General features: G+C 39.0%; 1 protein-coding gene across 2 annotated transcripts in view; it reads right to left on the reverse strand.

Moving 5' to 3' along the window:
- Positions 1-9,380: 9,380 nt before the first annotated feature.
- The window catches only part of DTL (denticleless E3 ubiquitin protein ligase homolog), a 44,432-nt gene continuing 26,520 nt past the window's right edge, over positions 9,381-27,292 (reverse strand). For both annotated transcript variants that reach the window (XM_072647891.1, XM_072647892.1), the window contains exons 12-16: positions 22,996-23,085; positions 19,627-19,762; positions 12,264-13,105; positions 9,928-10,053; positions 9,381-9,827 (exon numbers count right to left, since the gene is read on the reverse strand). In XM_072647891.1, the coding sequence (XP_072503992.1) occupies positions 9,964-10,053; positions 12,264-13,105; positions 19,627-19,762; positions 22,996-23,085 (1,158 nt within the window). In that variant the 3' untranslated portion in view covers positions 9,381-9,827; positions 9,928-9,963. The remainder of the gene's footprint in view (positions 9,828-9,927; positions 10,054-12,263; positions 13,106-19,626; positions 19,763-22,995; positions 23,086-27,292) is intronic.

Genomic DNA, 27,292 nt, shown 5'->3' on the forward strand with positions numbered 1-27,292 from the left:
AAAATGCTTTGTAATTCTATGCATTTAATTTATCCATTTTTAAACATTATTCTGAGGAGGGGGTCCATAGGCTTCATCAGAGTCTAGGATTAAAAAAAAAAGGTTAAGAGCCCTCCTGCCCTAAAGGTTGTCTATGTCTACGGCAGACTGTTGAAATCTGGACAGCAGACATTCTTCATCTGCTTGGTTTTCCCTGTGTCAGATCAAACTCTACAACAGTTACAAATCTCTTAAAGAAGACTGCAATACTACAGAGCTTAAAGCAAACAGCAAGTCGTCCACAAACAGAAGAGTCCGAAGACCATAGTCATCCTGTCCAGAATCCCTCTTCAACTTGGACTCTGTCCTGGATCTCCTCTGTAATAGTGGCGAACAACTTCAGCAAGTATACATCTCCTGTTTTATTCCTTGCTGAATATTTTTTTATTACAGGGTCATCTAACAAGGTTACCTCTGTTGTTCTGTCTTTAAGTGAATCTGGAATCTTTTTGATGTATGAATGTGAACTCTCATGGAAGGGCATGTATATTTAAAGTAGCATTTTGCTCTGCTGATTCAATGCCTTTTACATAACCAAAAGAAAATGAGCACAGTAGGATCTTATGTTGTCTTCATCTTTTAGGTAATTGTGTGATGGTAAGATGTGGTTGTAGAACTTTTTAATGATCTCTTTGTCACTCTCTTAGTACTAAAAGTGTATTTTTTTCATGCCTTTGATATTTTGCCTTCCTTCAGATACCTTGGTCCCTCACGCTGACACATGAGCAAAATCAATATGCAACATGTTCAGCATGAAAACCATGTTTGTATCACTTCCTGGCCATCTTCACACCATGCTGCATCTACTTTGGCCATCATCCCCATCTCTCATCTCTCATCTCTAATCCCTTTGGAACCAGCTTTCTTCTTAGCTTGTCCAAAACCAGACACTTCCCAGCCATCCCCATTCTACGTTGCCTCTTTTCTGGCTACCATCCTTATCTCTCATCTCCACCAGAACCTTCGACCCTGCCCTTGGCTTTCTTGACACTTCTTGGTCATCTCCACACTAGATGTCCCTTCCACCCCACCCCACCTAGTTCTCTTTAATTTCTTATCTCCCTCCTGTGGAACGTCAGCTCTTTGAGGGCAAAGACTGGCTTGCCTAAACAGACATCAGTTTTTACACCAGAGTTCCTTACTCCAAATTATGTTGTCCAAACCCAGTAAACCTTTGGAAGCTTTTGCATCTACAATTAGCTACCTTTATGCCTGGGGCCCAATGGGACAGGAGACACCACAAGTAATGCTTGATGGGAGGGCTTTTCCTCTCTGTGGTAGATCCCTTCTCTGTGACTCACAGGCTGTTTTTTTTCAAATACAAAAGGCTTTTTAGTCACACTTAAGCAAGCTCCTCACACTTCTCAGGTACTTAGAAAACTGTGTATGTGGCTACTGTGGGGTGTGTTGTGTGTGAGAGGGCAGTAACCTTAAGAAATTAAGAAAAGGAAGAGAGTGATGCAGAATAATTATTGAGTGATTTAGTATGACAATATTTGCTAACTTCTTGTCAACACAGGAGGGCCAGATGGTTTTATTTCTAGTTCACCATTTCAATAGCAGAGAATTTTAGTCTCTGGCAATACTGTTTGTGGGATACTTTTCTAGACTCTGACTGAGAGCATCAGGAATGATATTAAGGAAAAATATTCAACCCTTAAGTCCTCCATTTGAAAGGGTAACTTTAGCACAGAAGTTCAGGGAAGGCAATTTGAGAAGGCTCCCCACCTTGTTTGCAGAGCTGTAGATCCTGCCTCCTGATAAAACAGTCACATTGCAGGAGGAGCCCTGTGAACTTGGAACCCAAGGTCCTAAAATAGCAGCAGCAGCAGTAGCAGTAACAGTCAGAGGTGCTCTGCTGCTCACCAAGGCTCCAGTGTGGAGTTTTCCCAGAAAGATGTTAAAGTGACTTTGGGAGCAGGCATTTTTAGCACTGATAGATAAAACATTTACTAAGCAATTACTAAGGGCCAGGCACTGAGCTAAGAGCTGACAGAAATATGATGAGCAAGTGACAATACCTGCCTTACCCCTTCCTAAAGGAGTTTACATTCTAATGTAGTGGGGGAGACAGCATACATAAAAGGGGAGCTGGAAGTGGGGTACATGGCACACAGTTCTAAATATATGATCCTATAAATCCAGGGAATGGAATTCTATTATAATTTTACAATTAATATTGTATCAGTGTAATAACAGAATCATGAAAACATGTAACATTCTATTAGTATATAATTATATACCTGACATTTTCATTAGCCACGTTTTAACTCTAACTTCTTTTCCCAGTCAGCTTCTTTTTTGCAGGGGGCAAGGATGAGAGGTTAAGGCAAGAACGGGCAGTGAGGATGAAGACCAAGAAAGGTGGAAAATCTCTAGTACAAGATCGTCAGTGGCCACATGTTCATCCTTCAAGTGTTCATGGTTTGAGGTGTGGGGGAACTCTTTCAACTGCTGCAGACCGCAACCTTCCTATAAACGAGTAGGATGACTAGTCATATGAGGCGTGTTGTTTTTGTTCAGTAGTTTCAGTTATGTCTGACTCTTCATGATGCCATTTGGGGTTTTCTTGGCAGACACTGAAGTATTTTGCCATTTCCTTCTCCAGTTCATTTTGCAGAGGAGGAAACTGAGGCAGAGTCACACGGCTAGCAAGTGTCTCAGGGCAGATTTGAACTAAGGAAGTGGAATTTTTCCTGACTCCAGACCTGGTACTCTATCCACCACGCCATCTCACTGCCTAATAATTATTAACTATTATTTATAGCTTTCTATAGAGCTTTAAGGTATGCAAAGTGTTTAACTAATATTATCCCATTTTATTCTCATAACCATTGTGGGAGGCATTCCCCATTTTACAGATGAGGGAATGGAGGCAGACAGAATTTGTGCCCAAGGTTAGTTTGGAACTCAGGTCTTGCTGACTCCAGGTCCAGTTCTCTATCCACAGAGTCAGCTAGCTGCTGCTAGTATTTATCCTCTCTACATCTGTTTCCTCAGCTGTTAAAACTGGGAGAGTAATTCTTGTCCTACCTCCCTGACAAGCTCGGCATGAGGGGGGAAAAGGGACAGAAAAAAGAAAGCTGACTATATGAGAAAGCATAGCACAATGAAGTGAAAACAACAGCCAACATCTATGTAGTATGAGTCCCTTACACTTAACGACACTCTTAAGGTAGACAATATAGATATTATTCTCTCCATTTCACAGATGAAGAAACTGATTCCCAGTGAGATTAAAACTGCCTACCTGTGGTCACAGAGCCAAGGAGTATCTAAGATGGGATGCAGGCTAAAGTCATTCTTAAATCTGCTTTACATTCTCCTTATCCCAACACAACAACCTCATCACTCTCAATGATAATGATCAGTTTGCAGTATCATGTTCAAACATAAGGGACAGTAATCCAAACAAAAGGCCTTATTACCTTATGGAAATTAACCTAGAGTTTTAATTTAATTGTATACAGACCCTTCCACGAAATCTGACTACTGGGGAAGGTTAAGCTGCTTGAGGACAGAGACCTTGCCTCATACAACGTGATATGTTGAACACTGCATAGTACGAAGAAAGCACCAAATGAAATGTTGTAATCCCCAAAGAGTCACAAATCAGTCTTGGCCTTGTTATAAATTAATACCTATTTTCCCTTATAAATGGAGATGCTTACTCCCGCTAAGAGTCCTGTTATATATAAATATATATATATGTATATTTTTAAACTGCAGCAGGGTTGTATGGACTTGGAAACTTTTAGGTGAAACATATTGTTGAACTATGCTGTTACGTGGAGAGATTATATGGGGGATGGAGGGAATGGGAAGTAGTTGTCATTGGGAGGTGATGATATAAGGATGGGGGGAAGCTTTAATATAATTTTAAAAATAGGATATGAAGGAGAGGCTACAGAGAGGAGGACATCAATAAAGAACAGGCGGAGATTTTTGAGGATGGAGTTACTTTTGAACATGGAGAGTGAATTCTAGGGCTAGGCAGGGCTATGTGTCAGGATGGAATTGGTATCAAGTACATGTACTATAAGGAAAATCTTTTGGTTCCAATTACAGCCTATTGAATAGAGCTGAGCATTATACTTCAATAAATTTAAATGTATCAGCTGTTAAGGATTCCTTTGTAAATGCTGAAATTTCTGTTGATCACTATTTCCTTCTCGATACTATCTCCTCTCCTGCTCCTCAGCTCCCTTTGTAGGATTTTCATCCATGTCATATCCACGAATGGTTCTGTCCTGGGAAGGATTTTTTCCCCCTCTACTATTTCATTTAGTGATCTCATCAGTTCCCATGGGTTCAATTATTATCTTTATGCAGATGATCCCCAGATCTTTATATTCAATACAAATCTCTTTAAGGAGCTGCTGTCCCTAAGTGTTGACTGCCTTTTGGACATCTGGACCTGGATGTTATGCAGGCATCACAAACTCAGTATGTTTAAAACAACTCATTATTGACCCCCTTCCCTTCATCCTCAGTTCCTCAACTGAACTCACCCTGCATTGCCAATCTGTTGTCATATTTTGTCCTTTCTACCTTCACAATCTTCCTCATATACATCCCTTCTCTCCACTCACCACCACCATCCTAATACCAAACCTTGTCACCTCTCATCTGTACTGCTGCAAGTTCTCTAATTGGTCTTTCCCAATCTACCATCCAATCAGCTGCCAAGAAGCTTTTCCTAAATGTTGGTCTCACCTCTCCCTTTTCCTTGCCCCTTCCTCCACACTTGGCAAGCCCCAATGACTCTGTATTACTCTCAGGATCAAATAAAAAGTCCTTTGGTTGGCATCTAAAGCCCTTCACAACACAGCCCCTTCCTGTCTTTCCAGATTTATGCTTTGGCCCAATCCACGCATTCTACGATCAAGCCACACAGGCCTACTTGCCACTCCTTAAATATGACACCATCTCCCAACTCTATACCTTGGTCCAGCTTGTCCCCTGTGTCTGGAATGCTCTATCCACTTCACCTTTCACCTTTGACTCAACTTGACGTCTTGGAGGTTTTCAAAAAAAAATGTTCCTTTGCTGCTAGTGCTCTCCACTATGAGATTAACTTCCACTTATTGTGGTTGTATTTTGCATGCATGGTTGTTTACATATCTTTTTCCTCTATTAGAATGTAAGCTCCATGGGGTATGGACAAGTTTTTGGTTTTTATTCTTTCCCTAAATCCCTAATTCTTAGCACAGTGCCTGACACAGAGTAAGTTCTTAATAAAAACTTGTTGACTCTCTCACCAAAGTTGTGTTTGGGAATAAATGCTATTCCTATGTTCTATAATGGTTTGAATGTAAATCAAATAACTCAAATTAGGAAGGTACATGAATGTAATTGTGAGATTACTGAGGAAATTGAAAAATTAGAATGTAACTACATCTTTGAAACTCAGAATAAAAGGGATTCTGTGTATTTCTGAAATCTTCTCTACTAGTTTATCAGAGAAGGTATCTGGGATCCAATTTACCTCATCTTCTTATTCTAAAAATCTCACTTGTTCCTACTTATGAGCACAGCAATGTCAGTGGAGAGCTAAGAAACTTGAGGTTCTTAATGTAGTTATCTTAACTCCTTCCTTAATACCACCCATAACTTTTAGTGTTCCCTCAAAACAGCCCAGGAACTGATCCAACAGGTTTTCCCACCATGCTAGGAAACTAAGTAATGAAATTCTGACCAAGTCAGATCTGCACAACTGTATTCTTGGCAACTAATATGATAAAGTGTTAAATATCATCTTGCATCTAGTAGGAAAATAAGATGCTAGATGAACATATTTTATCTATAACCACCCAACCAATACACAGAGAACAAATAACAGGTGTCCAACAATGCCCCACATCTAGATGGGTGGCTGCTTGCCAGTGATATGGCAGGGACCCAAGTCTGAGGCTGATAAAGTAATTTATGACCTAGAAATACATGCATGGGAAGCAGTGAGTTTTCTCTCCTTCCCTGGTCAGTACCTTCCAAAAGTGTGATAGTCACCAGGAGACTGGAGAGGGAGCATTGGTGGCTCAGGGGAAGCTAATAATATTAGTGGTCAGGTTTCTGGTCAGACAATCAAATATTTGGCTCTATTCCCTCCCTCAATTGAACTGCAGCCCAGGTTACCTACAATCCTTTATATATAAAGAGGACACATTACCAATGCACTACTCTTAGCATAATGGGAATAAAGTACAAAGCATCTTAATTGCCCAAACCCTAACTAGGCAAGGTACTACTGAAACCTCATTCAGCCTTAGATCATGTCCTTAGAAATAAGTAGACTTTATCCAAGGATCAAGGGCTGTTCTGTAAAACTCAGAACTCTTGAAACTAAATGCAGTGTCAGAAAGGGTCACTAACTAAATGACTTATGACAACTGTTATTTTCAATGAGCTCCAAGTCTAACACCAACACAGTTGGGGTAATGTTCATTACATTTGGCCTCCCGCATATAATCAAAATGTTTGTTTTTCCAAATAGGATTGAAGGCGTGATTTGGGGCTCTTTTCCCCCAATTTTTAGCCATATTGCTGGAATCAACAAAATTATTGTCTGTTCTTCCTCCTGTTACCTTTTTTCCCCCTGTAGGCCTTGAAAACGGTGACAAATACTACCCTTGGCAAGTGTTCATAAATCATTCCTTCCCACAATAAGACAAAAACACAACAGAATCTAATAACGATTTTTTCATAAAATCTACCAAGCATTTATTAAGCACCTATTATGTGCAAGGCACCACATTGACTAGGCGCTAGTGGTACAAATACAAAACTAAAACTGATCCTGCCTTACTGCAGTGGCACAAAATACAAACCAGTAAGAATGTAAAAGTTTATTTGAGAGGATGTGAACAAGATAGAACAGTGGTCAGAACCTTCGGCCTCAAGGGATAGGAGGTGGTCCAAGACCTGAACGCTGAAAAAAGCCAGGGATTCTAGATGGTAGAGGTGAAGAGGGGAAGTATTGCAGACACAAGGACAGTCTGAGCAAAGGCAGAGGGTGAGAGATGGAATGCCAAGTTCAGGAAATTGCAGGTCAGTTTGGCTGAAATGTAAATGAAGGGGCAGAATCTTACACTTACAAAGAAACCTAATGAAAAGATTCAGTTAACAGTTGTACATGTGGGTGTGGTAAAGCTCATAGCAATTTTATCATTTTCTGATTACTCCTTCATATTTGAAATACTATGTGCAATCCTGGTTGTTTTACCTCAAGACTTAATGGAATTAGAAAAGAACAATTAAAATAAACAGATGCCATTAATATCATGCTTTACAATTACAAAATTACACGTTTCCTTCATTTTATTCTCACAAGGCTTTTTAAAGTGTTATTCCTATTTTAAAGAAGAAACCGAGACCCAGAAATGACAAGTGACTTTTTAAACAACAACAAAAAAAGACTGAAATGACAAAAGAATGAAGAAAAACGAACAAAACCTATAAATCAATGAAAGATATGGGCAGGACAAAATTAATTTCCAGGACTCTAAAACTGGGGGGACAGGCACTCTCTGAAATGAAGCATATTTTCAGAATTAGTCAGTAAGTACATAGAGCGGGGATAACTTTTTTTCCAAAATCAGATTTCTCTGGTTGGACAGAAGATGATAGTTTAAATATCAGCCTATAAATTACATACTGAAAACATACCTACGAAAAATGAACAACTAGATCAATGCACAAGTGAGTCACCACATTTATTATGGAGAAGCTATGTCTGGTAAACACATTTTTTGCAAGTTTTGTAACTTGTAAATACCCAGGGGTCAAGGTACACCCAGTTGGCATTACAGGTAGAAAACTGCAAGTAGACTGGCCTGCAGTTGGACTTACTAAGTATGGAGAAAGCTAGAAACCATCTGCCTCAGAAAACTAAGACTTGACTAGGATGGGTCAAACTAGGACTGGACTTCTTTCCCCCCCAAAATTAGAATGTTCAGAGCTGAAAGAGGATGGTTGTTAATTACTCCTCTCATCAAGCTAAGCAGTACAACTATATTCTACTTCAGATTCACTGTGTGATTTACAAACTATTACGTATTCTTCCTCTATTAAATGGAAAAAATTATGAACTATAAATAAAAGCAATATAGGTGCAACAATGAAATAGATTACTTTGTCAATATGCTAAAACAATAAGCACTACAGTTACCTCCAAGATGGACACCTATTTGTTACTGATCAAGCAGAAACTATAGGTACAACTAGGGGGCACAATGGCTATAACTCAGGGCAGAATCAGGAAGACCTGGGCTCAAATTTGGTTTCAGATATCATGAAGCCCTGGACAAATCACACCCAGTTTGCCTCAGTTTCTTTATCTGTAAAATGGGGGTAATAATAGCGCTTACCCTCCCAACGTTTGAGGATGAAATGAAATAATTATAAAGTAGTTAGCACAGTTCCTGGCACTTGGTAAACGTTAGATTATGGTGATGATGATGTCATCTTTTTGCTTAAAGAAGTGCCAGTGGCTGCCTACTGCCTCTACAATAAAATACAGGCATCTCTGTCATTCAAAGCCCTTCACAATTTGGCTGCAACCTACCTTTCCAGGGTTACTCCACATTACTCTGCCTCACATTCAAACTGGACTACTCGCTGTTCACCCAATGACATTCCATCTTCCTCCTCTGGGCCTCTCTCCAGGCTGTCCCTCTTGCCTTTCTGAAAGGCACTGTCCCCAGTTGGCCTCACTCAAGTACTATCTCCTGCACAAGAGCTCATCTGACCTTCCCAGTTTCTGGCATCCTTCTTCCCCCTCCAGAAATTGATTTGTATATAAATTCTATTTGCTGGGTATCCATTTTACCCCAAAAGAATATAAGCTCCACAGGGATAGGGACTATTTTGTCTTTGTATCCCAGCTCTTGGAACACTACAGCAGCATGAAAAAAAAAATAACACCTGTTAAAATGAAGAAGGAATAGAGCAATGGAAGAAATCTCAAGGTCCTCTTTCCTTCTTTCTTATTGCCTCAAAATAGAACTCACTTTTCTGTGGTGCTTTAAGGTTTTCAAAGAAGTTTCTTTACAACAAATAAGTAGTGAAAATGATCTCCATTTCAGAAATGAGGAAACTCAGGCTCAGGGAGGTGAAGTAAGGTGGATGTGTCAAAGGTGACATAGTTTTAAGGGGAGCTGGGATTTAAACCCAGGATTCTTGTGTTTCCAGATCTAGTATATCTTTCTCTGCCATACTGCTCTTCCAAATTGTTACTGACCACTAGCCTTATAATAAGAATTTACCAATTCAAACCTTAAAAAAATTCTGCCTCTTTCCAGGAGTATTTTAATATTATGTCAGGGTAAATAAAAATCAAACACTTTTTATTAATTCATTTAATTTTTTTTGGTAATACTAAAAATCACCCAAATGCAAGTTCTATATTTACAACAAATTACAAGATTTCTTCATAAATAGCCACAAATTTTTGCTATACAAAGGAATACAACATTGAGCAGATCCGGAGAACTTCAGAGAATTTCACCTGGCCTCTTTGGTCAATCTGCATGGTAGGCTGCAGAACAGAGAGCTACATGACTAGGCCCTATGTCTATGGAAGTAGCAGAGCAGCTATGCCATTTCTCCAAAGAGAATTAGTTATTCAAATATGTTCTATAGAAAATGATTAATTTTTTAAAAAACAAACTTTAAAAACACAAGCCTGCATTCCCTTATAGATGCAGAATCTACACTATGCTAAAAGAACCAGGCGCTAGCTACCTCCAGGACATAGCTTTCCATGTTGATTTTCAACGTTGAGGTATTTCCTTTAAAAAGAAGAGTGAAAAAGTTAGTTTCATCACAGACTATGATTGTTTTAGGTCATCTGAATTGTTTCTGCAGAGGAGCAAAGCTCCATTAACTCACCATGTTCAGGTTCTGAAGGATGATCTCCACAGCTCCTTATGACTGCTCAGGACTATGGTATTCCTCTTGGGATTTTCGGTGAAAGTATGTACAGATCTTCCTCATGGAACCAGGTGTAGTCGCAACCTAAAAGTGGCAAACATCATGGTCTGTTGTTGATACAATGCTGCTTATTATTCTCAGGAGGTTAAGAAGCAGCAAATTCAAGGTACTTCTGATTCAGATATGATCATTTATTCTGTCAGTTTTCAGTATTAAATACCTTGAAACATTATCTCTTGTAGCTGTAACTGCACTTGCCAGTAAAACTGCAGATCAATGTGCCACATAAGGCTGATTTGTCTCTGTAGCAATAACAATAACCCTTATTTATACTGCACCTGAAGATTTGCAAAATGTTTTATGGATTTGACCCACATGAACAACCCTATGATACCTGCAAATATTTCTGTGATTTCCTGAAGTTACTTGATGTCTCCCTCCCCCTCATTACGCTGCCTGAAATTCCACCAATCATCATTTTAATAATCACTGTCTTTAAAAAAAAAAAAAAAAAGCAAATACTTCAGAGAGGCTTATGAGACTGATTGTTGGCTCATGATATAATCTAATTAAATTGCCTTATAGCCAGGAAAGGGAGAGGAAATTATTCCCCATCTTGTACCACATGGCGTTCTGCTAACAGGTTTCAGGCTAATACTATTAATAATATAATTCAGCAGAGTCTAATGGTTACAGCACTGTACTTTGAGTTCGAAGGACTCCAGGTGTGAAGCCTACCTCAAACACTTACTAGCTGTGTGACCGTGGGTAAGTTACCTTTACTGTCCTAAGCTTGTTTCCTACTTACAAAATAAAGATGAGAGAATCTGTACAAAATGCTTTACAAACCTTAAAGCTCTTTGTGTCAGCTGTTGTCATTATTTTATTATGTTATGAGGTAAGGAGGCTTTTGTGGGCAACCCAGAAAGCCTAGGTACTGTTTCTCTGGGAAACTGTATCCCAAATCCCAATCATCAAACACATTTTCATTCATAAATTAGATATGGACCTTCCTTGAGAATGCAGGAAAGCAAATATCCACAAGTTAAGCTAATCATACAGAGCTAACCTGATATTTTAGGGCACGCCAATTCAAGTCCCAGTTAATGCTTCCCTTTTCACTCTTTTGAATTGATCTCTTCTTGAATTTTTGCTCATTATCACCTCTACTTCACTTAGTTTTACTTCTTGGGGTAGAGACCAAAACTTCTGGTTAAGATATTGGTTTTATGTTAGTCTTGTACCTTTTAACAAGTAATTATAGACAACTAAGAGTTAATTGGGAAGTTGTTTTGGACTTAGTTCTGTTACATACTGGCTACATGTATATAACATGTATGTGTATATATATACATGCATACGTAAAGCACTTTGCAAATCTTAAAAGTGATGCTACTTATTATTACTGTGGAGTCTCTGAAAGACTGGTTAAGTCTCTTTGGACTTGAAGGACTGTAGGGACCTTGTAAACCCCCCAAGTGGGCTAAAAGCTTCTCTGGAAAGGCAGCTGCCAATGGCAAAGCCTGATCATGAAAACCCCTCTTTCTCTAGGGAGAATAGGGAGCAGATGGGGTTTTGTGCTTCCTGCAATCACTTACCCTTAGCACTTTCCTATAACATAGCATATAAAAATTTCAAGCTGTGATAAAACACACTTGAACATTCTTCAGTAAGCAAGTCTCTCTAAAGGACTGCAATAATGTTTCATGCTTAATGAAATGGCTTTCTTTTGCTCATTCTGACCCAGTTACTAAGGAGCTGGATGCTCCTGGCATGATAGGGTAGGTAGTGGATAGTAGTTCCTTTTATTTTAGTAACAGAATACCTAACTTCTGAAGTTTTTATAAGATGACAGATTTCGGATCAGCACTTCAGTGTATTTCTTAGAAGATATAGAAAATGTGTATTACATTTCAAAGTATTTAAGTTTCTACAGGGTAGAGATTATGGTAAATATTCCCTCTGCAAGGTGCTCAGCAATCTATTAAAATAAACTCCTTTGCACTCTGTTCCTAGGGCATGAGACCTTAATGTAGTTTTTAACAACTGCTGTAATCTATTTCTTATTCTTGATTGCCAATAAGTCCCTTCTCTGTCAGTAATCATAAGGTTGTAATATCGTAAACTAAAATGGACAGCAATAGCTGTGGAAAATAGTTCACAGAGGAGTTAAATGGGCTCTTTTCCCTTTAGGGATCCAGATTCCCAAAAGATTTGTATGCAGCACCATTTAAGCTTAGAAAATCTGTTGAAGGTTTTTTACCATCTTTAACCAAGATGCCTGATGGACTTACTGGAGAGGTCTTTCCATCTTGCCTCTTAGTTTGAGAAGATGAACCATTGGAAGGACTCCGGTTCCCACCTTTTTCAGTCCTCCATTTTGCCCCCATGGCTAACAGCCAGTTTTTCCTCTCAGGGGAACTATTCTCTTTGTCTACCACTTCAGGCCCTCCTCCACAAGGTTTGAAGCAAAGAGGCGATGATCCAAAGCTTGCTGGAGTACTGGCACTTGCAGGAGACGATGGGGCTGGAGTATTCTCACTGGTCTTTTCCATTTCACTTAATTTGGTGAGTCCCAGAAGGTCATTACTACTGGTCCCCTGGTTCCCTGACAGGCAGCACAGATCCAGATGAGATCTTTTAGCCTTCCCCTCCAGCTCTGTGACACAGCTGCATCCCTTTAAACAGTTCTGCTCTGTGTTTGAATCCAAACAGCCTGAATCCAACCTCCTCTTAGCTTTATTTCTAGATAGGGCTGCTGTTTCAGGGTTGGCCACTGCTTGGGACAGAGTCTGACTCACAGGAGTGAGGGCTTTCCTGGGAGATGGAATCAGGACCTCAGGGATAGGTGGCGTGTTGGATGGAGATGAACAGGGTGTTTTGTTCACCCAGTTTTGAAACAAAATCTTGGAAGATGAAGTTGGCTTGGGGAAAATGGAAAATGAAGAGTCCTCTTGACTGGTCTGAGTCTGGGCCTTGGCAGGAGGGGTTTTCACAGAGGATGTAGGGGTGTTAGATGAGAGAGGAAGATCCCCAGCATAATTTGGAACACAAGATGCCGACCACGGAGAAGAAGCGAGTGGACTGTTCTTTACTTTAGGAGCTTTGGCAGGAGTCATCTGGTTGCCAGTCATTGCTATTGAGGAAGAGACAGTCAAGAAAAGTCAGACATCAAAAACGGAAACCTTTTCTGGATGCCGCTAAGTTATTTTTTCTATTCCTTAGCCCTTAAGAGCAATATGGGAATGAGAGTACGGAAAGGGCTTCTATCAGCTGCTCTAATGAAAGACTGAGGAGGTAAAGAGGTCGTCACTAACAAACCCTCCGGTTTTCAGTTATCCATGCTTATGCCCACATCAGACGAGGTAACCAAGAATTGCCTAAGACCAAACATTTAATGTTTACAGTGTATTACTTGGGTCAGGAAGAAGAGCTAAACTATTCCCTGCTCTGCTCCACGACCAACACCTCCCTTTGTCACTGTCACTCAGCAACCTCTTGTCCTTTGAGATTCACTCCATTTATCTTTATATGTTGGCACAGATTTGCATTGCTGGGATCTACCTGCTTCTGGTCACCCTCCCTTTCTCTCAAGGACTTCAGTATGTGACTCACTGCCTATCTCCCTCAAGCTCCTTATTTCATACTTGGGAACTTCAATATACAGATCCTCTCAAACACTGTGACCTCCACACTAGCCACCCTCCTCAGTTCCCATGACCTACAACTTCATTCAATCCCAGCCACCCACACAGACAGTCATACTTTAAGTTCTTAGCATTACCTGTAACTCCATGATTCTGAACTCTGAAATCATGCTCTCTGATCATTATCTCTTACCCTGCCATCTCTCCCTCTAATTTAGTGCTTCTAAGCCTTCCTTACTATGACCTTCAGTTCCTCCATTATTTCCTATTCTCCCAGTTCTGCTCCAGCCTTATGTTCTTCCTTTCACAGTCTTATTAAGTTAATCAATTGAGTAACTGAATAGAATACTAGACCAGGAGTCAGAAAAACCTAGATTAAATCCATCTCAAACACTTGCTGGTGTGTGGCCCATGGTAAGTGACTTAACCATCTAGCCTGTTTCCCCAACTGTAAAATGGGGAATTCACAGGGTTACTGTGAGGTTTGAAAGAGTGAATGTATACACAATGCTTTGCCTCCAGTTTCTTGCCACCTTGTCCTATGGTCATGCATACCTTGTCAACACTTAATTCTGGGTCACCACTTTCTTTATTCTCAAGCTACTGAATATATCATTGGAATAATAATGATGATGATAGCTGACATATAAAGTATTTCAAATTTCACAAGGTTGTTTATATTACATATCAATTTTGAATGCTCCTTTAAGAAATGAAAAACTAAGTTCACTAAAAATTCACATTTATCTGATCTTCACTGGATCTTCCCTGTTGCACGTCCATACTTTTTAATTCTTCTTTGATTTTTTTCCTCCCCCTAATAACTATTGAAAACCTTCCCTTCTCTCAGTACCCTAATGCTTCTCCAGCCACCCTCTCTCAACAGACGTCTTTGTCTATTTTGCAGGGTAAATAGGTCACCCACCATGAAGCCCTTGAGTTCCCACCCCCTACATCTTGTCCTTCTCTACCTCTCTCTTCATTACAAGGCAAACACCTGCTTATGTCCTTGCTTCTATTTACTTCAGGAGTTCGCTTTAATCAATTTATCATTTCCTCTCGTGTTCAATCTACTAGCTTCTTCTCTGATGTCTGCAAATATGCCTAGGTTTGCTCTATCCTTAAGGAAAAACAGAACAACCTCCTCTCACTTGACTACAATTTCTTATCTTTTCTTTCAGTGAAAATTCTTGAGAAAAAAAAATTATTCATACTCACTGCCTCCACTTCCTCACCACTTAACGCCTTGTAATCAGGCTTTCAACTCTACCGCTGGCCTAAAGCTAAGGTAAACCAATGTTCTTTATAAAAAAATAACAAAAAATTAAAAGTTTTATTTTTAGACCATTATGCATTTTAAAATATCCTCTTGCCTTTTCTCCTACTCTTCAAGTTTTTCTTTTCAACAAAGATGAAAAGAACAATTCAGCTAAACCAACTAACACAACAAGCTTATGTCATACCATAATTCAGTATTCCATACCCAGAACCCCCTACCTCTGGCAAAGCATGGAGGGAGGTGCATCTTCTCAATTCTTCACTGTAACCAAACTGTGCTACTACAATGTTCAGGTTAAATTTACTGGTTTTTCCAGTTACATTTATAATAGCAATTGCACATGCCAATGGTCTCTTAACTGGTCTTTTCAGTGACTTCATTTTCTTCCACTTCTTTGCAGCTACTAAGACAGCTGACCGTTCCCTGGACCCTCTCTTCCCCTGACTTCTATGACACTGCTCTTTCCTGGTTCCTGGTAAATCACTCCAGTATCTTTGCCAAGAAAACCCCAAATGGGGGTCATAAAAAGAGTCAAAAACAACTAATCAACAACAAAAACCACCTCCGTTACTTCTCCTCTCCCCTCTACAACATTTATGCTCTCTAAAATATCTTATTTTACATTTATTTGTGAATGTGTTGTATTCTCCAGTAGAATATAAACTCCTGGATAGTTTTCTTTTTAACCTTTGTAGTGCCAGCCCAGTATCCAACATATAGTAGGTGCTTAATGTTTGTTGAAACAAATTAAAATTCTGTATTAGTCACATGGCAATGGTCCAGGATGTTTTGCATCAAGGGAAAAGCCAACGAAATCTGCTCAAGAATGTGATCCACAAGGTAAAATGGAAATCTGCAAAACCTGTTTGTGAACTTTTTTTTTTCCTTTTGTACAGAGGGCCCTCAAGCTAAAAGGAGGTAGAGAAATTCTGAGTGTAACAAAAATCTCCTTGAACTTATTAACTTTTAGGTAGCAAAGGGGGAGGGGGCAGTGCCCTTGTTCTGATGCTAAGCGTTCATGTACTTGGGAGGACATAAAGTGTTCTGAAGCTAGAACATAAGTCAGTGTTTATGCCTTTAAGAAGTGCCAAGTTGCTGACGGAATTACAAGTGATACGAGAACATGTGCTTTCAAGTTTCTGTCTATTCTCTGTAAAGCAATGCAATCCTGGCTTTGACAGGACAATTCTGTGCATGTTCTATTATTCTGATATTCATTTCTAGAGTGTGACAAGAATGAAGTATGGCAGTTACCCTGGAAAAATCTCTTATATTCTATATATCTTCCATTCCTCCTACTTTACAAAAGCCACACTCATTCAACCTTTAAATTTCTTCTTGAGTTCAGACTCTACAATTGTGTTCTTACTTTTAAAGGGCATGCAGAAGGTATCTATTCATACTGTAGTTATATGGCTTGTCAATTAGAACTTGAATTAGTTTAATTACTGAACCAGACTCACAATGGAACTGGATTTGTAAAAGGATTAATATATAAATATTATTTTCCTCCTGATCTAAATAAACATTTAAATTAGGACTAACCACACAGGACTGAGCTGTCCTGAATGACAAACTTTTTCATTACTAAGGTAGGTCTGCCTCTAAGAGTAGGCATTTGCCAACTTTCTGCCTTCTTTCTTCTAGCCTCTAACAACCCTTGAGGACTTATGAGGAAAGAAAGGAGTAGACTGAAAAGCAGAAATCCTGAAGTCCTAAAAGAAGTCCATCAGGCACTGTAGAAAGCAAATCCTCATATTACATTCCTACAAAAAGTGAGAGTCCTCTTTAAACTAAATACTTTCAAGCTAGATTCTGAGAAAAAGCTAAGGTTTTCTGTAGGACACTCCATCGTTAATTTACATCCAGATCTCCTTTAGTTCGTGCTATTTAAAGTCATTCTGAGGAATTAATCTCTGTCTCCCTCCTCCCCATCACCCAAGCCCAAACCTCCCTTGCTAACCATGAGGTATAGCTAAGTTGATAGTGTTACATCAATAGAAAAAGCCAGCTAAAAATCCAGTCTTAATCAAATACACAGAGCATAGAGGAAAAAGGAGTTAAAAGTTAGTAGGGACTCTGCCCATAGAGCTTCCTGGTTATGTAAGAGGTTATGTTCTGGAGATTGGGTACACTCATTATTTCAGGAGGGAAGGAAGTTTTCATTTGCTGTGCTCCTCAGTAGAAGTCAACAGTCACTGGACAGCCACAGAGGAGTCATTTGTCCCATTCAAGAGGATAGGAGAATAGTTTTGACGAACACTTTAGCCAGACTCCTGAAATAGTTTGCTGGGCATTGTGATGTGCTGATTTTAGGAATAGAAAAAGAAGGAAAGGGGAAAGAAAGAAACAGCCAATGGCAGTTCAGATTTTAAATTCTCTTGTGCTCTCAAAGGACACATTTCATGATCTCTCCTCAGGCCAGCAGGAAGCCTGCTGTGTTTGTAAGGTTAGGGCATTTCCTCTTCCTTCAAGGGAGTTATGATGGGGTAGAAGGATGTGGGGGTTGGGAGGAAGACAGATTGATTTGGGCCCAGGGCTACTGTAAAACCTGCTCTAACGTGAAAAGTGCCTACTAAGCATGTACGTATAGAAACCATATAAGACTGCATGCTGTCTTGGGGATGGAGGGGGAGAAAATCTAAGGCTTACGGAAGCAATTCTAGAAAACTGGAAACAAATAAGTTAATAATAATAATAAAAAGATTTACAAAGCAAAAAAAAACAAAACAAAAAACCCAAGTTGGTGTGGTTGTTCTTCAAAGGAAAAAAGAATGTGCTCTCTACCTATCCAAATGGATACTTCACTCACTGACCCTAGGGAGGGTGTGCACTTAAACTGGGAAGACAACTGGTACAGAGTGAACAATTGTTTTGCGGATTTCCTGAATGACAGTTTTCTATTAAAAGATGTTGAAGAACTCACTTTTTACAAGGAAATAATTCTGCTATGTCTTTATAAAGAGGTCAGATTCACTTCACTTCAACAAACATTTATTAAATGCTTAATATGTGCCAGGCACTGTGTTAGGTTCTTGGGATGTAAAGATCCCAATCCACATGTGCTCATCTGTATAAAGATAAGTAAATAAAAAATATACAAATCACAGAAAGTACTAGGCACCAGGGATTAGTAAAGAGCTTTTATTCCTAACCTTGTACAAAACAATCTGAGGCACAGAATGGTTCATTAGATTCAGGGCAGGAAGGGACCTCAGAGGTCATCAAGTCTAATCCCATCATTTTTTTGGATGAGAAACGGGGAAATTAAGTGATTTGCCCAAGGTCACAGAGATAGTAAGGAAAACAAGTGAGGACTTGAACCCAGGTCTTAAGTAAATAATGCCTGGACAGTGCTGGAAAACTGTGGTTAAAAGGTAATAAAAGACAACATATTGTAATGGAAAGTGATTTGGAGTCTGGAAACCTATGTTCAAATCTCAGCTCTGCTATGTATTGTGTGACTATGGGCAAGTCATTCACCTCTTTCTTCTCATCTGTACAAGGAGAGCTGGACTTGCTTAAATATAAAGGTCCCTTCAAGCTCAAATCCTACAAATTATTAAATGTCATTTGGGAGAGTGGTGATGCCCCAAACCCTATACAATGTCAGGGAACCTGTTGGGGATGAAGAGTTTGAGGTTGAAGTCCTAACTGGCTCTGCTTACAACTGACATACTTCTGAGTGAGTTCTCCTTCCTTTCATCAGAAAATGAGTGTACACCAGCTGTACATCCTCCTGTTCCACTTTCTACCTTCTGAAAGACATCTATAATTATGTAAGGTTTTGTGAAGGAAGCAGCAAGGCATCCTGGGGAAGAGACAGGAGATTGATCAGGGGAGTGACCTCTCCTTGGACCCCAGGGGAGACAGATTAGCACTCAGAGCCCAAGAATCTCAAGAACTGCAGTGCCCCAAGAGAACCAGCCTTGCTTCCAGCATTGCCTCCCTAGGGAGAAAAGCCCAAGATGCCCTTTTCCACCCATTACTAACCCTGCTTCTAATCTAGTCCTTACAATTACCATCCCAGAGTAACTGTATCCAAACCTTGTCCATAACAAAGACCTGTTCACTACTTCTGCCAGTTCTACAGTCCCTGCCTCCTCAGGACTGCTATTAGTATTATTACTGTTATATTATTACAGCTGTCAAAGAGTCAGAAAAGAAGGCCTTGGTGCTTTCAAATGGTTGGACTTCAGAAAGTTATGGTTTTGCTAATGGAAACGACACTAAAGAAGACAAATTACCAACTGCTTTGCCACTATACCCTATGGATCATGGGGCCTTTCCATCTGACTGGCAGTTGAATGAGCTCCTTAAGGTCAGGGACTATCTTGCCCTTCCTTCTCTAATCTTAGCACTTAGCACGGGTCTTAAGGCCTTTTTTAAGACTACTTTCTTTTTACAGCTCACTCTTATACATGTGCTTGTCTATAGTAAAGATAACACATCTATCTCCCTTAGCCTGCAATTTTTGGGGCAGAGAATCTTACTCTGTATCCTTATGGCATAGAGCCTAGTGCTCAGCACCTGGAAGGTAACTCACTAGGTATTTTTTGACTATCACAACAGGTTAAATTCAGTAGCTTGGAGCTGATCCATCTATGCTGGGGAGATGACAATTCTCTCCTTTACTTATACATGGAAACAAGATGAAGTTTGGTTTGGAACTATCAGTAAGAGCAAATAAACAAACCTCCCAACAAATTATGAAGTGAATAGAGTACTTACCTAGGCTGGATCTCTCCTCTGTTTTCTTCTGATATGCCCAACCCACTAACGTGTGTTTGTCTAGTGCTGGTTTTTCTTCCAAGCCACGCTTCAAACGCCAGACCTTCATGGTATTATCATCGGAGCAGGTAGCAATCTGGGAGGAAAAGGCAATGTTTACATAGGCTTTGGATGTACATTATCTCATTTGAGCCTCATAACAATCCTGTACAGTACACACTACAAGTATTACTACTATCCCCACTCTACAGATAGACTGAGGCTCAAGCCTAAGGAGTCACACTAGTCATTGTCAGGGGGCAGTCTGAATCAGGTCTTCCTGACCTCCAGTATGGCACTCTAGCCATCACAGCATGTTGCCTCTTAAAGAACTCAATTCACACAGTATCCTGCAGTTGAGTCAAAGACTTGCAACAAAACAAATCAAGCTAGGCCTTTAGAACTAATTTATTTTGCTTGATTGTAGTATTTTGCTTGATTGAAAATCCCTTATCCTTAGATTGTTTTAAGGTCCAATTCCCTATTTTCAGATGGGTCTTATGCCAGAGGTGGGGAACCTGTGGCCTCGAGGTCACATGTGGCTCCTCTAGGTCCTCAAGTGCAACCCTTTGACGGAATCCAAACTTCACAGAACAAATTCCCTTAATAAAAGGATTTGTTCTGTAAAACTTGGACTCAGTCAAAAGGCCTCAACCAAGGACCTAAAAGGCCACGTGACCTTGAGATTACAGATTCCCCACCCCTAGTCTATGCCTTGACAACCTAAGATAGATGAAAATAGCGATTCTTTTATTTTGATTTATAAAAGGATGAGACATTTTCTCTCAAAATTAGAAGGCCTTAGAGGTCATCTACGTAGGTCTACAATCCATGCCTGAATAAGTAGATCCTTTATACTCTCTCTAATAAGCAGTTATCCAACCTTTATTTAAAAGACAGCTAATAGTGAGAAGTCTACTCCTGGGGCAGTTCATTCCACTTTGGCATAGCTTTAAGTGTTTAAAAGTATTTCTTTATATCAAGTAAAAATCTGCCTTTTCCCCCCATTTGCTTCTAGTTTTGCCTTGGGACCAAGAACAATAATTCTGATCCCCTTCCACTGTATAATCTATGAAATATTTCCAAAACATTTTCACTTCTCCCCCAAGACTTGTCTTCCCTACTTCATTATGTCTATATTACTACACTCTATTATTCTAGCTTGGATGTATTCCATTCACTTGTTCATTCTGTTTGAAGTGTCAGGAAATTCTTCCTGCAATCTAATGCAAATCCTTTACACTATAATCCACTTGTGTAAGTCATACCAAGAGAGATATTAATATCAATTTTCCAAAAAGTTTTGAACACCTTTTATACAAATATGAATCTGGTTGTTAAGACATTCAGCTTTTTCTCTGGCTTCTTTGAAGTGTTTTCCCCTTCAACACTCATTACAGATTCCTGCTACTCAAGTTCTCCACTGATACCTCATAATATGGCAGTAGTGCTGGGTTCCTGGAGGTTATGACAGTGTAGCACAAATTCTGGAAAACCTTTCCAGGCTGCAAGGCTAATAGTACACACAGCATTAGCAACAGGATGCTGCCCAAGGACCAGCTGAGCGACATTTGTGACCTGGAGTTTTGGGTAGTAAGTGATGAACATTTTTTGGCAACAGTATATCATCAACAGTCTTCTATATCTTAGGACACTTGAGATCTGTGTCCATAAAGGAAACCCCCACACCAAGAAAATCCCAGACCTTTTGAAGTCAGTTCAATGTATTTACAGCTAGCTCTCTTCTGACTCCCAGCTAGTTCTCCAAGGCTCACTAATCAGCAGAGCTCAGGACTCTGGTAGAATATGATGAGCAGAAGAAGGTTCCCTTGAGGTTAATCTTCCAATAGGTACAAAAGCAAATAAGAACACATCTGGCTCCCTAGACTTAAGGAAGTTAAAAATAACCTTTGCCCCTTTAAAAATATCTTACCATTCCAGTGCCCAGGCCTTTTATGGCAAAGAAAGTTTGGCCTGGAAGAACTTATGGCAATTGGCCACCAATGCCAGAGCTGCTCTTGAGTATTTGTTTATACAATTTCTCTAATTCAGTAACTAAAGGGGAAAAAAATCTCATATGTCCTCCAAAGCTCTGGCCCCCAAGAGAAGGTTAGCTTTTTCCTTTCCCTACCAGGACTCCAGGACTCTGTAACTGGTATGGAAAGAATGCCTGGAATCCCAGTAGTCTTAACTCCATTCATCCTAGGCTTAGGATGAAGTATTCTTAGGGAAATGTCTAAAAAGTAGTTACTAGGTAGAAATGTCACCTGCGGTTGGGCAGATAGCTATACCACATTTGTTTAAGTCTTTCAATGTTTGTAAACAACCTGAACTTTGAGCACTCTAAGGATTATTAAATTTAATTGAGCAGAAAAATAACTTCCCACTAAACTAATGACTTTGCATTAAGATTTATTTCAGGGTTATGAAAAGTCCATGTTATAAACAATTTCATCTATTAGAAAAAAAAACCCTTGGTCTACAGAATACTTTGATTTCAGTCCAAGTCAGTCCAGTCTTAACATGACACCGGGCAAATCACTTTGCTCAGTTCCCAGGTATAAAATAGGGACAATACACAACTTGATACTCACAATGATAGTGAAAGGACCAAATGAGATAATGTAGGTAATGCTCTCTGTAACCAAAAAAGCATTGTAAAGATGTGGCTTATTATTCCTCAGGCTAATCTCTCCAGTTCCCTCAACTGTTCTTATAAATGGTTTCCAGGACCATCACCACTGCTCACCTTTCTCCACATATGCTTTAATTTGTCACCTCTTAAAATGTGAGGCCCATAATTAACCATAATACTACGGATGCGTGTCTGACCAGTGCATAGTGCAAGACTATTTGTTTCCTATTAGCTTTTAAAAAACTCACATATGACTTGTCTTAGTGTAATTAACAGCACAAGGTTTGATAAAAGAAACAGTTGCTAAATTTTGCTCTTTTCAGAAAGATTTAATACACTTAATATTTACATCTCATATTAAAGTCCAAATTGGACTGTTAATATCAAGATGTCATTTTTAATTGACACTGACAATGTTCAGTAAAGTAAAAACCTTGAATTATTATTAAAAAGCATATACATTCAATTAAATTTGGGGGCATTTTTTTATTTATGTAGAGGAGTCAAGGAGACTTAGAATTCATTCCTACTCATGGCTGTATAAGGTTTTTCTAGCAGTAAGCAAAATGAGAATCTGGGTGAATTCCAATACAAGATTCTGACTGACTTATTTGATGCTGAAGATGATGCAAAAACAAAGTTTAAATAATTATTAAGCCAATCCTCAAAAACCCCACAAAGATATAGTTACAAACCTTAGTAAAATCAGCTGGACACCAGCACACAGATGTAACCTCTTGAGAATGACCCAGGAGCAAAGTAGGAGGACACCAAGGCTCAGAGATCTATTCTCCCACAAAAAAGAAAACAAAGTTAAAATAGCAATAAAGTAGCCTTATCTTTTAAAAGGCTTAGGCTACTACTGATTACACAGGTGTTTAGGACTTCCAAAAAACCTCCACTTTTTCCTTGGACAATATTAGATGAAAATACACAAGCCCCATAGGCTGACTGCCCAGTAACCTTCCAGTAATAATGCTCTAGAAAAAAAACAAAAGCAAACAAACCTATTTATTATAGTGACACTAACTATTTCTCTTCTTGATCTGGACTGAATATATGGTCAGAGCCCACAATTTAGGAGAGAAGGATTTCATGTTAAACCAATTCTTCCAGAATGGATATCATACTCTCCACATTTTCAGTCAAGTTAAGGGGCATGATTAGCTTGCTTTTAGCTAATGAACTTTCCAGGCTGATCAGAGTTGAAAAGTTTAGTGGGAAAATTCAGAGGATCAGTTTGGTTTCCATCCTGTATAGGCAAGGCATTCTGTGTTCTCCAGTCAGTTACTTTCAGGGCCATAAAATTAACTATGAGTCTTGAAAGTGCCCAAACATGCCTCAGGCTCTGGAAACAAAGGAAAACAAACTATGAGCTTACAGGGCCAATTTGATGATTTTTTATCATAGCTAAAAATAAATTTAATTATTTAAGAGGCAGAAGTTAGGGATTTTATATTGTATCCTGGATTCCTTTTAGCCAAGCAGAAATGTCTTCCACAAAACCCATTCTAGCTAATTTTCTTATTCAAATTTTAATACATTCAAAGATCTGTCATCTTTGCAATTTTCAGTGTAATTTTTAAAGGTGGGTCATGCTGTATGATGCTATTTCTAACATTCACTTTCCTTCACTGAATGTTACTAGTAATATGCTTTTGATAGTTCCACTGACTCACACAATAGCTGTCAATTGTTTCTTTATCACAGGTCACAAGAATTAATCAGTAGAAAAGATTATATACAACTTCCTATCACTATTATTAGCACATGAATTTAGAAAATGACTAGGAGGGAGGTTGGCAGGAGACACAGGGATATAAAGGCTGAGATTATTACCTTTCTGAGGAACCAAATCATGGCTCATTTTCATGGAAAAAGTGGAGGCAACACTAAAAGGAACATTTGTGATGAGGACCAAGTGAATTTAATATCCCTCAGCTAGCGGCACAGAGATGGAGCACACTGAGTTAGCCAGCTCAGTTTTTTGAAGGAACCCAGTGAGTTTTAATGAATTTACTTCCCCCACCTATGTACAGCATTTACTCAATAAATCAAAAAATAAAAGAATGGAGTCCAATGCCTTAGTGGGTTACCTAATATCTGTTAGGGTTTAAGTGAGCTTCTACTATCCATAAGAAACACCCTCACAGCCAAATCTGTAATGCTATGGAAATAATACCCGTCCCTTCACATAGCTTGTTTAAAGTGTATGGATATATACCTCTTAGTGTAAAGTCTTTCTCAGTAGGAATCAGGACTATGATAAATCCATGTTTAACAGAAGGGATGATCAAGGGATAAAGTTCATTTTTAAAGAAAGCAATCCAAAACCAAATCAGGCTGTTTTAACAACTTAGAGCTCTGGACCACTGGGTTTGAAAAAATGACAAATATTCATAGTCTTGAACAGCAAGTGATCCATTACTTTTGATGGTTTTAGAGTGCAGGATTGAAAATGATTTCACTTGAGCATCAACTTTCTCTGACGAAAACAGAGTTCCCTTTTTTGTTAACAGCATTATTGTATTTATTATAGATCATGTATAATCATTCTATGCTTTTTATACTTTGCTTCCAAGTTGAAAGGGGAAGCATTTTGAGGTTCAAGTTTATTCTTACCTGTTTTGGGGACCTGCAAGAGGACAGAAGGAAACGCGGAGGGCTCTACTTCATCAGTTCTGATTAATACAATCATAAGAATCCCCATACATGGCAGGAAGGATTCAAAATTTCACAGCCCGAGAGTTACTCAGCTGACTCCACAAGTATCTTACTCTGAGCTCTCTCATCTGTAACCCTCAAATCGTTTTTCACACTTGAGAACGCAATAAGATCAGTATCTTTCCTTACTGAATCTCCTTACCCTGTCCAATTGGAAACAAGACTAATCTTTATTCCTGCCATGAGATCATTTACACTTCCTAAAGTGTCAGGCTCAATGTTTCGCCAGTCAGTGGATGTCAGGGATTGTGCCAAAACAATTTATTTATAGCCACCTCTATACTATTCAATGGCTATATCAGAAAGGAATCGCAGGAGGGAGCAAAAGAAATTAGAAAAAACTATCACGAAAACCCTCACATTAAACAAACAAAAACAAACCCAGGCTAGAACACTAAACACTTCTACCTAGATCATATTTTCTCTTTTGCTAATTTTTACACAGTAACCAAAGAATTAATGTTCAATTTGGTTCCTAGGATTTAAAACTTTTCTTTTGCTTCTACGTGTCCTCTGAGTCTTAATGAGGGCACTGAAAACTTATGAGAATGTTGATTTCCAGAACATTCACACAGTGTGACAACTTAATGCCGTGGATATTCCTTTGGATTAAGATTGTTTTTGGCCTTGAAAACATCTCCTTTCTTTTTTCACAATGGATAAGAGAAACACCACCCAAGCAGGCAGGTTCAATTTTAGGAACAGCAGTAACCTTGCCAGAGTCTCAAATATCAGAGGCTGCACACTGAATTATGTGTGGACTGGCGGGAAAATATATCACCCAAACCATGTCACTCAACACTGACATGAGCCCCAGCATGAAAATCAGAACAGGTCACACATGTTGCAATGGCCTGAAAATGAGTTGCAAGAAAACCAGTCAAATAATTTTATCATTATTCTTACAAGGAAGGAAGAAGCACCTGAACACCCACAGAAAAGGGAAAAAAAGACTCTTCGCATGCATATGGTGGGGAGAAGGTGAACTTTTCAACAATTACTAAGAAATGTCTGCAAAAAATTATACTAGAAATGAATCCGTTAGTGGGGTTGGAAGAACTGAAGTGAGAGAAAGAATGTAGATGAGACAGTGAATGAAAAATGAAGGAGGGAGAAATAAATTAAGGGTAAGAGAGAACCTAAATTTGAGTCAGAAATACAAATCTTTTTAAAAAAGTCACCACTTAATTAACATTTACTTATCAATTAGAGGATTAGCTGATATTGTCAAGAATATGATGGTAAAACGCAGGACACAAAGTCAAATTAATTTTAGAAAGTGGTGGTGGGATAAAAGGAGAGCTCTGAAGCATAGGCTACACATTAACACAGATCTGATAAAAATATTCTGACAAAAGCATTATGCTACGGAAACACTCTGAACTCAAGAATTAGGGTGGAGAATTTCCTTTATTCAGGAAAAGAAAGATAATTATATAAGTAAAAAGCAACTTAATATATCAGAAAGAAATTTACAGATTTTACTTTTCTAGCTTTCAGTTAAGAACATATAACACACAACTTTGTTAAACAAACAGAGAACAGGATATGTGACATTCTTTCAGTGAAGCATTACCATCATCTTGTGGACATTTAGAATACTGCTATAAGGCTTCTAAAAAGGTTTTCACAATTATATATACATAAAAATTATCACCTGTTGATCATGACCACCCTTGTCTCCCAACACCAGCAAATAAAATTAATCAGAGCTAGATTCAACAGAGGCCTTAAGTTTTGGGCTTCTGTCACTTTTAGGAAACTATAAAGCCACACCAGCTCTGTCTTGGGAAGGAGAGGAAATTGATGGGATCTGGATTTACAAGATACAAGAGAGGTTTTGAAGATAAGATTTAGACCCAGTAAACCACCTTTTGTAACTGCTTGGATAACTTATTTTTCACTGATTTTAGAAAGCCTATTACTATTTCTCCATCCCTGAGCTCCCAAAGTACTTCTGTAACCAATTCCCACCCCATGTCCCATTTTTCCTCTCCCTAGTCACCCCTCAATAACCAGCAAATGCTTCTTATTAAGTGACATTCATACTTTTTTTCACAGAATTCCAAATGGTGGCAAGATTTTAGCTGCCAAAAAGCTTTACACATAATAAATTAAAAAGCAGAAAAATAGGGCTCAAGAAATTAAGCTAAGGAGGGGTGTTGAATTTTTTTAAAATCAAGCAAATCATAGTATTTCATTAAGGTAATTATCTAGTGATAAGACTGAAAGAGCAGCCACAGGGTCTGGGACTTATAAGAACTTTCT

This window comes from Notamacropus eugenii, chromosome 2 (assembly GCF_028372415.1).
Source record: "Notamacropus eugenii isolate mMacEug1 chromosome 2, mMacEug1.pri_v2, whole genome shotgun sequence".
NCBI classification, from domain to species: Eukaryota; Metazoa; Chordata; class Mammalia; order Diprotodontia; family Macropodidae; genus Notamacropus; species Notamacropus eugenii.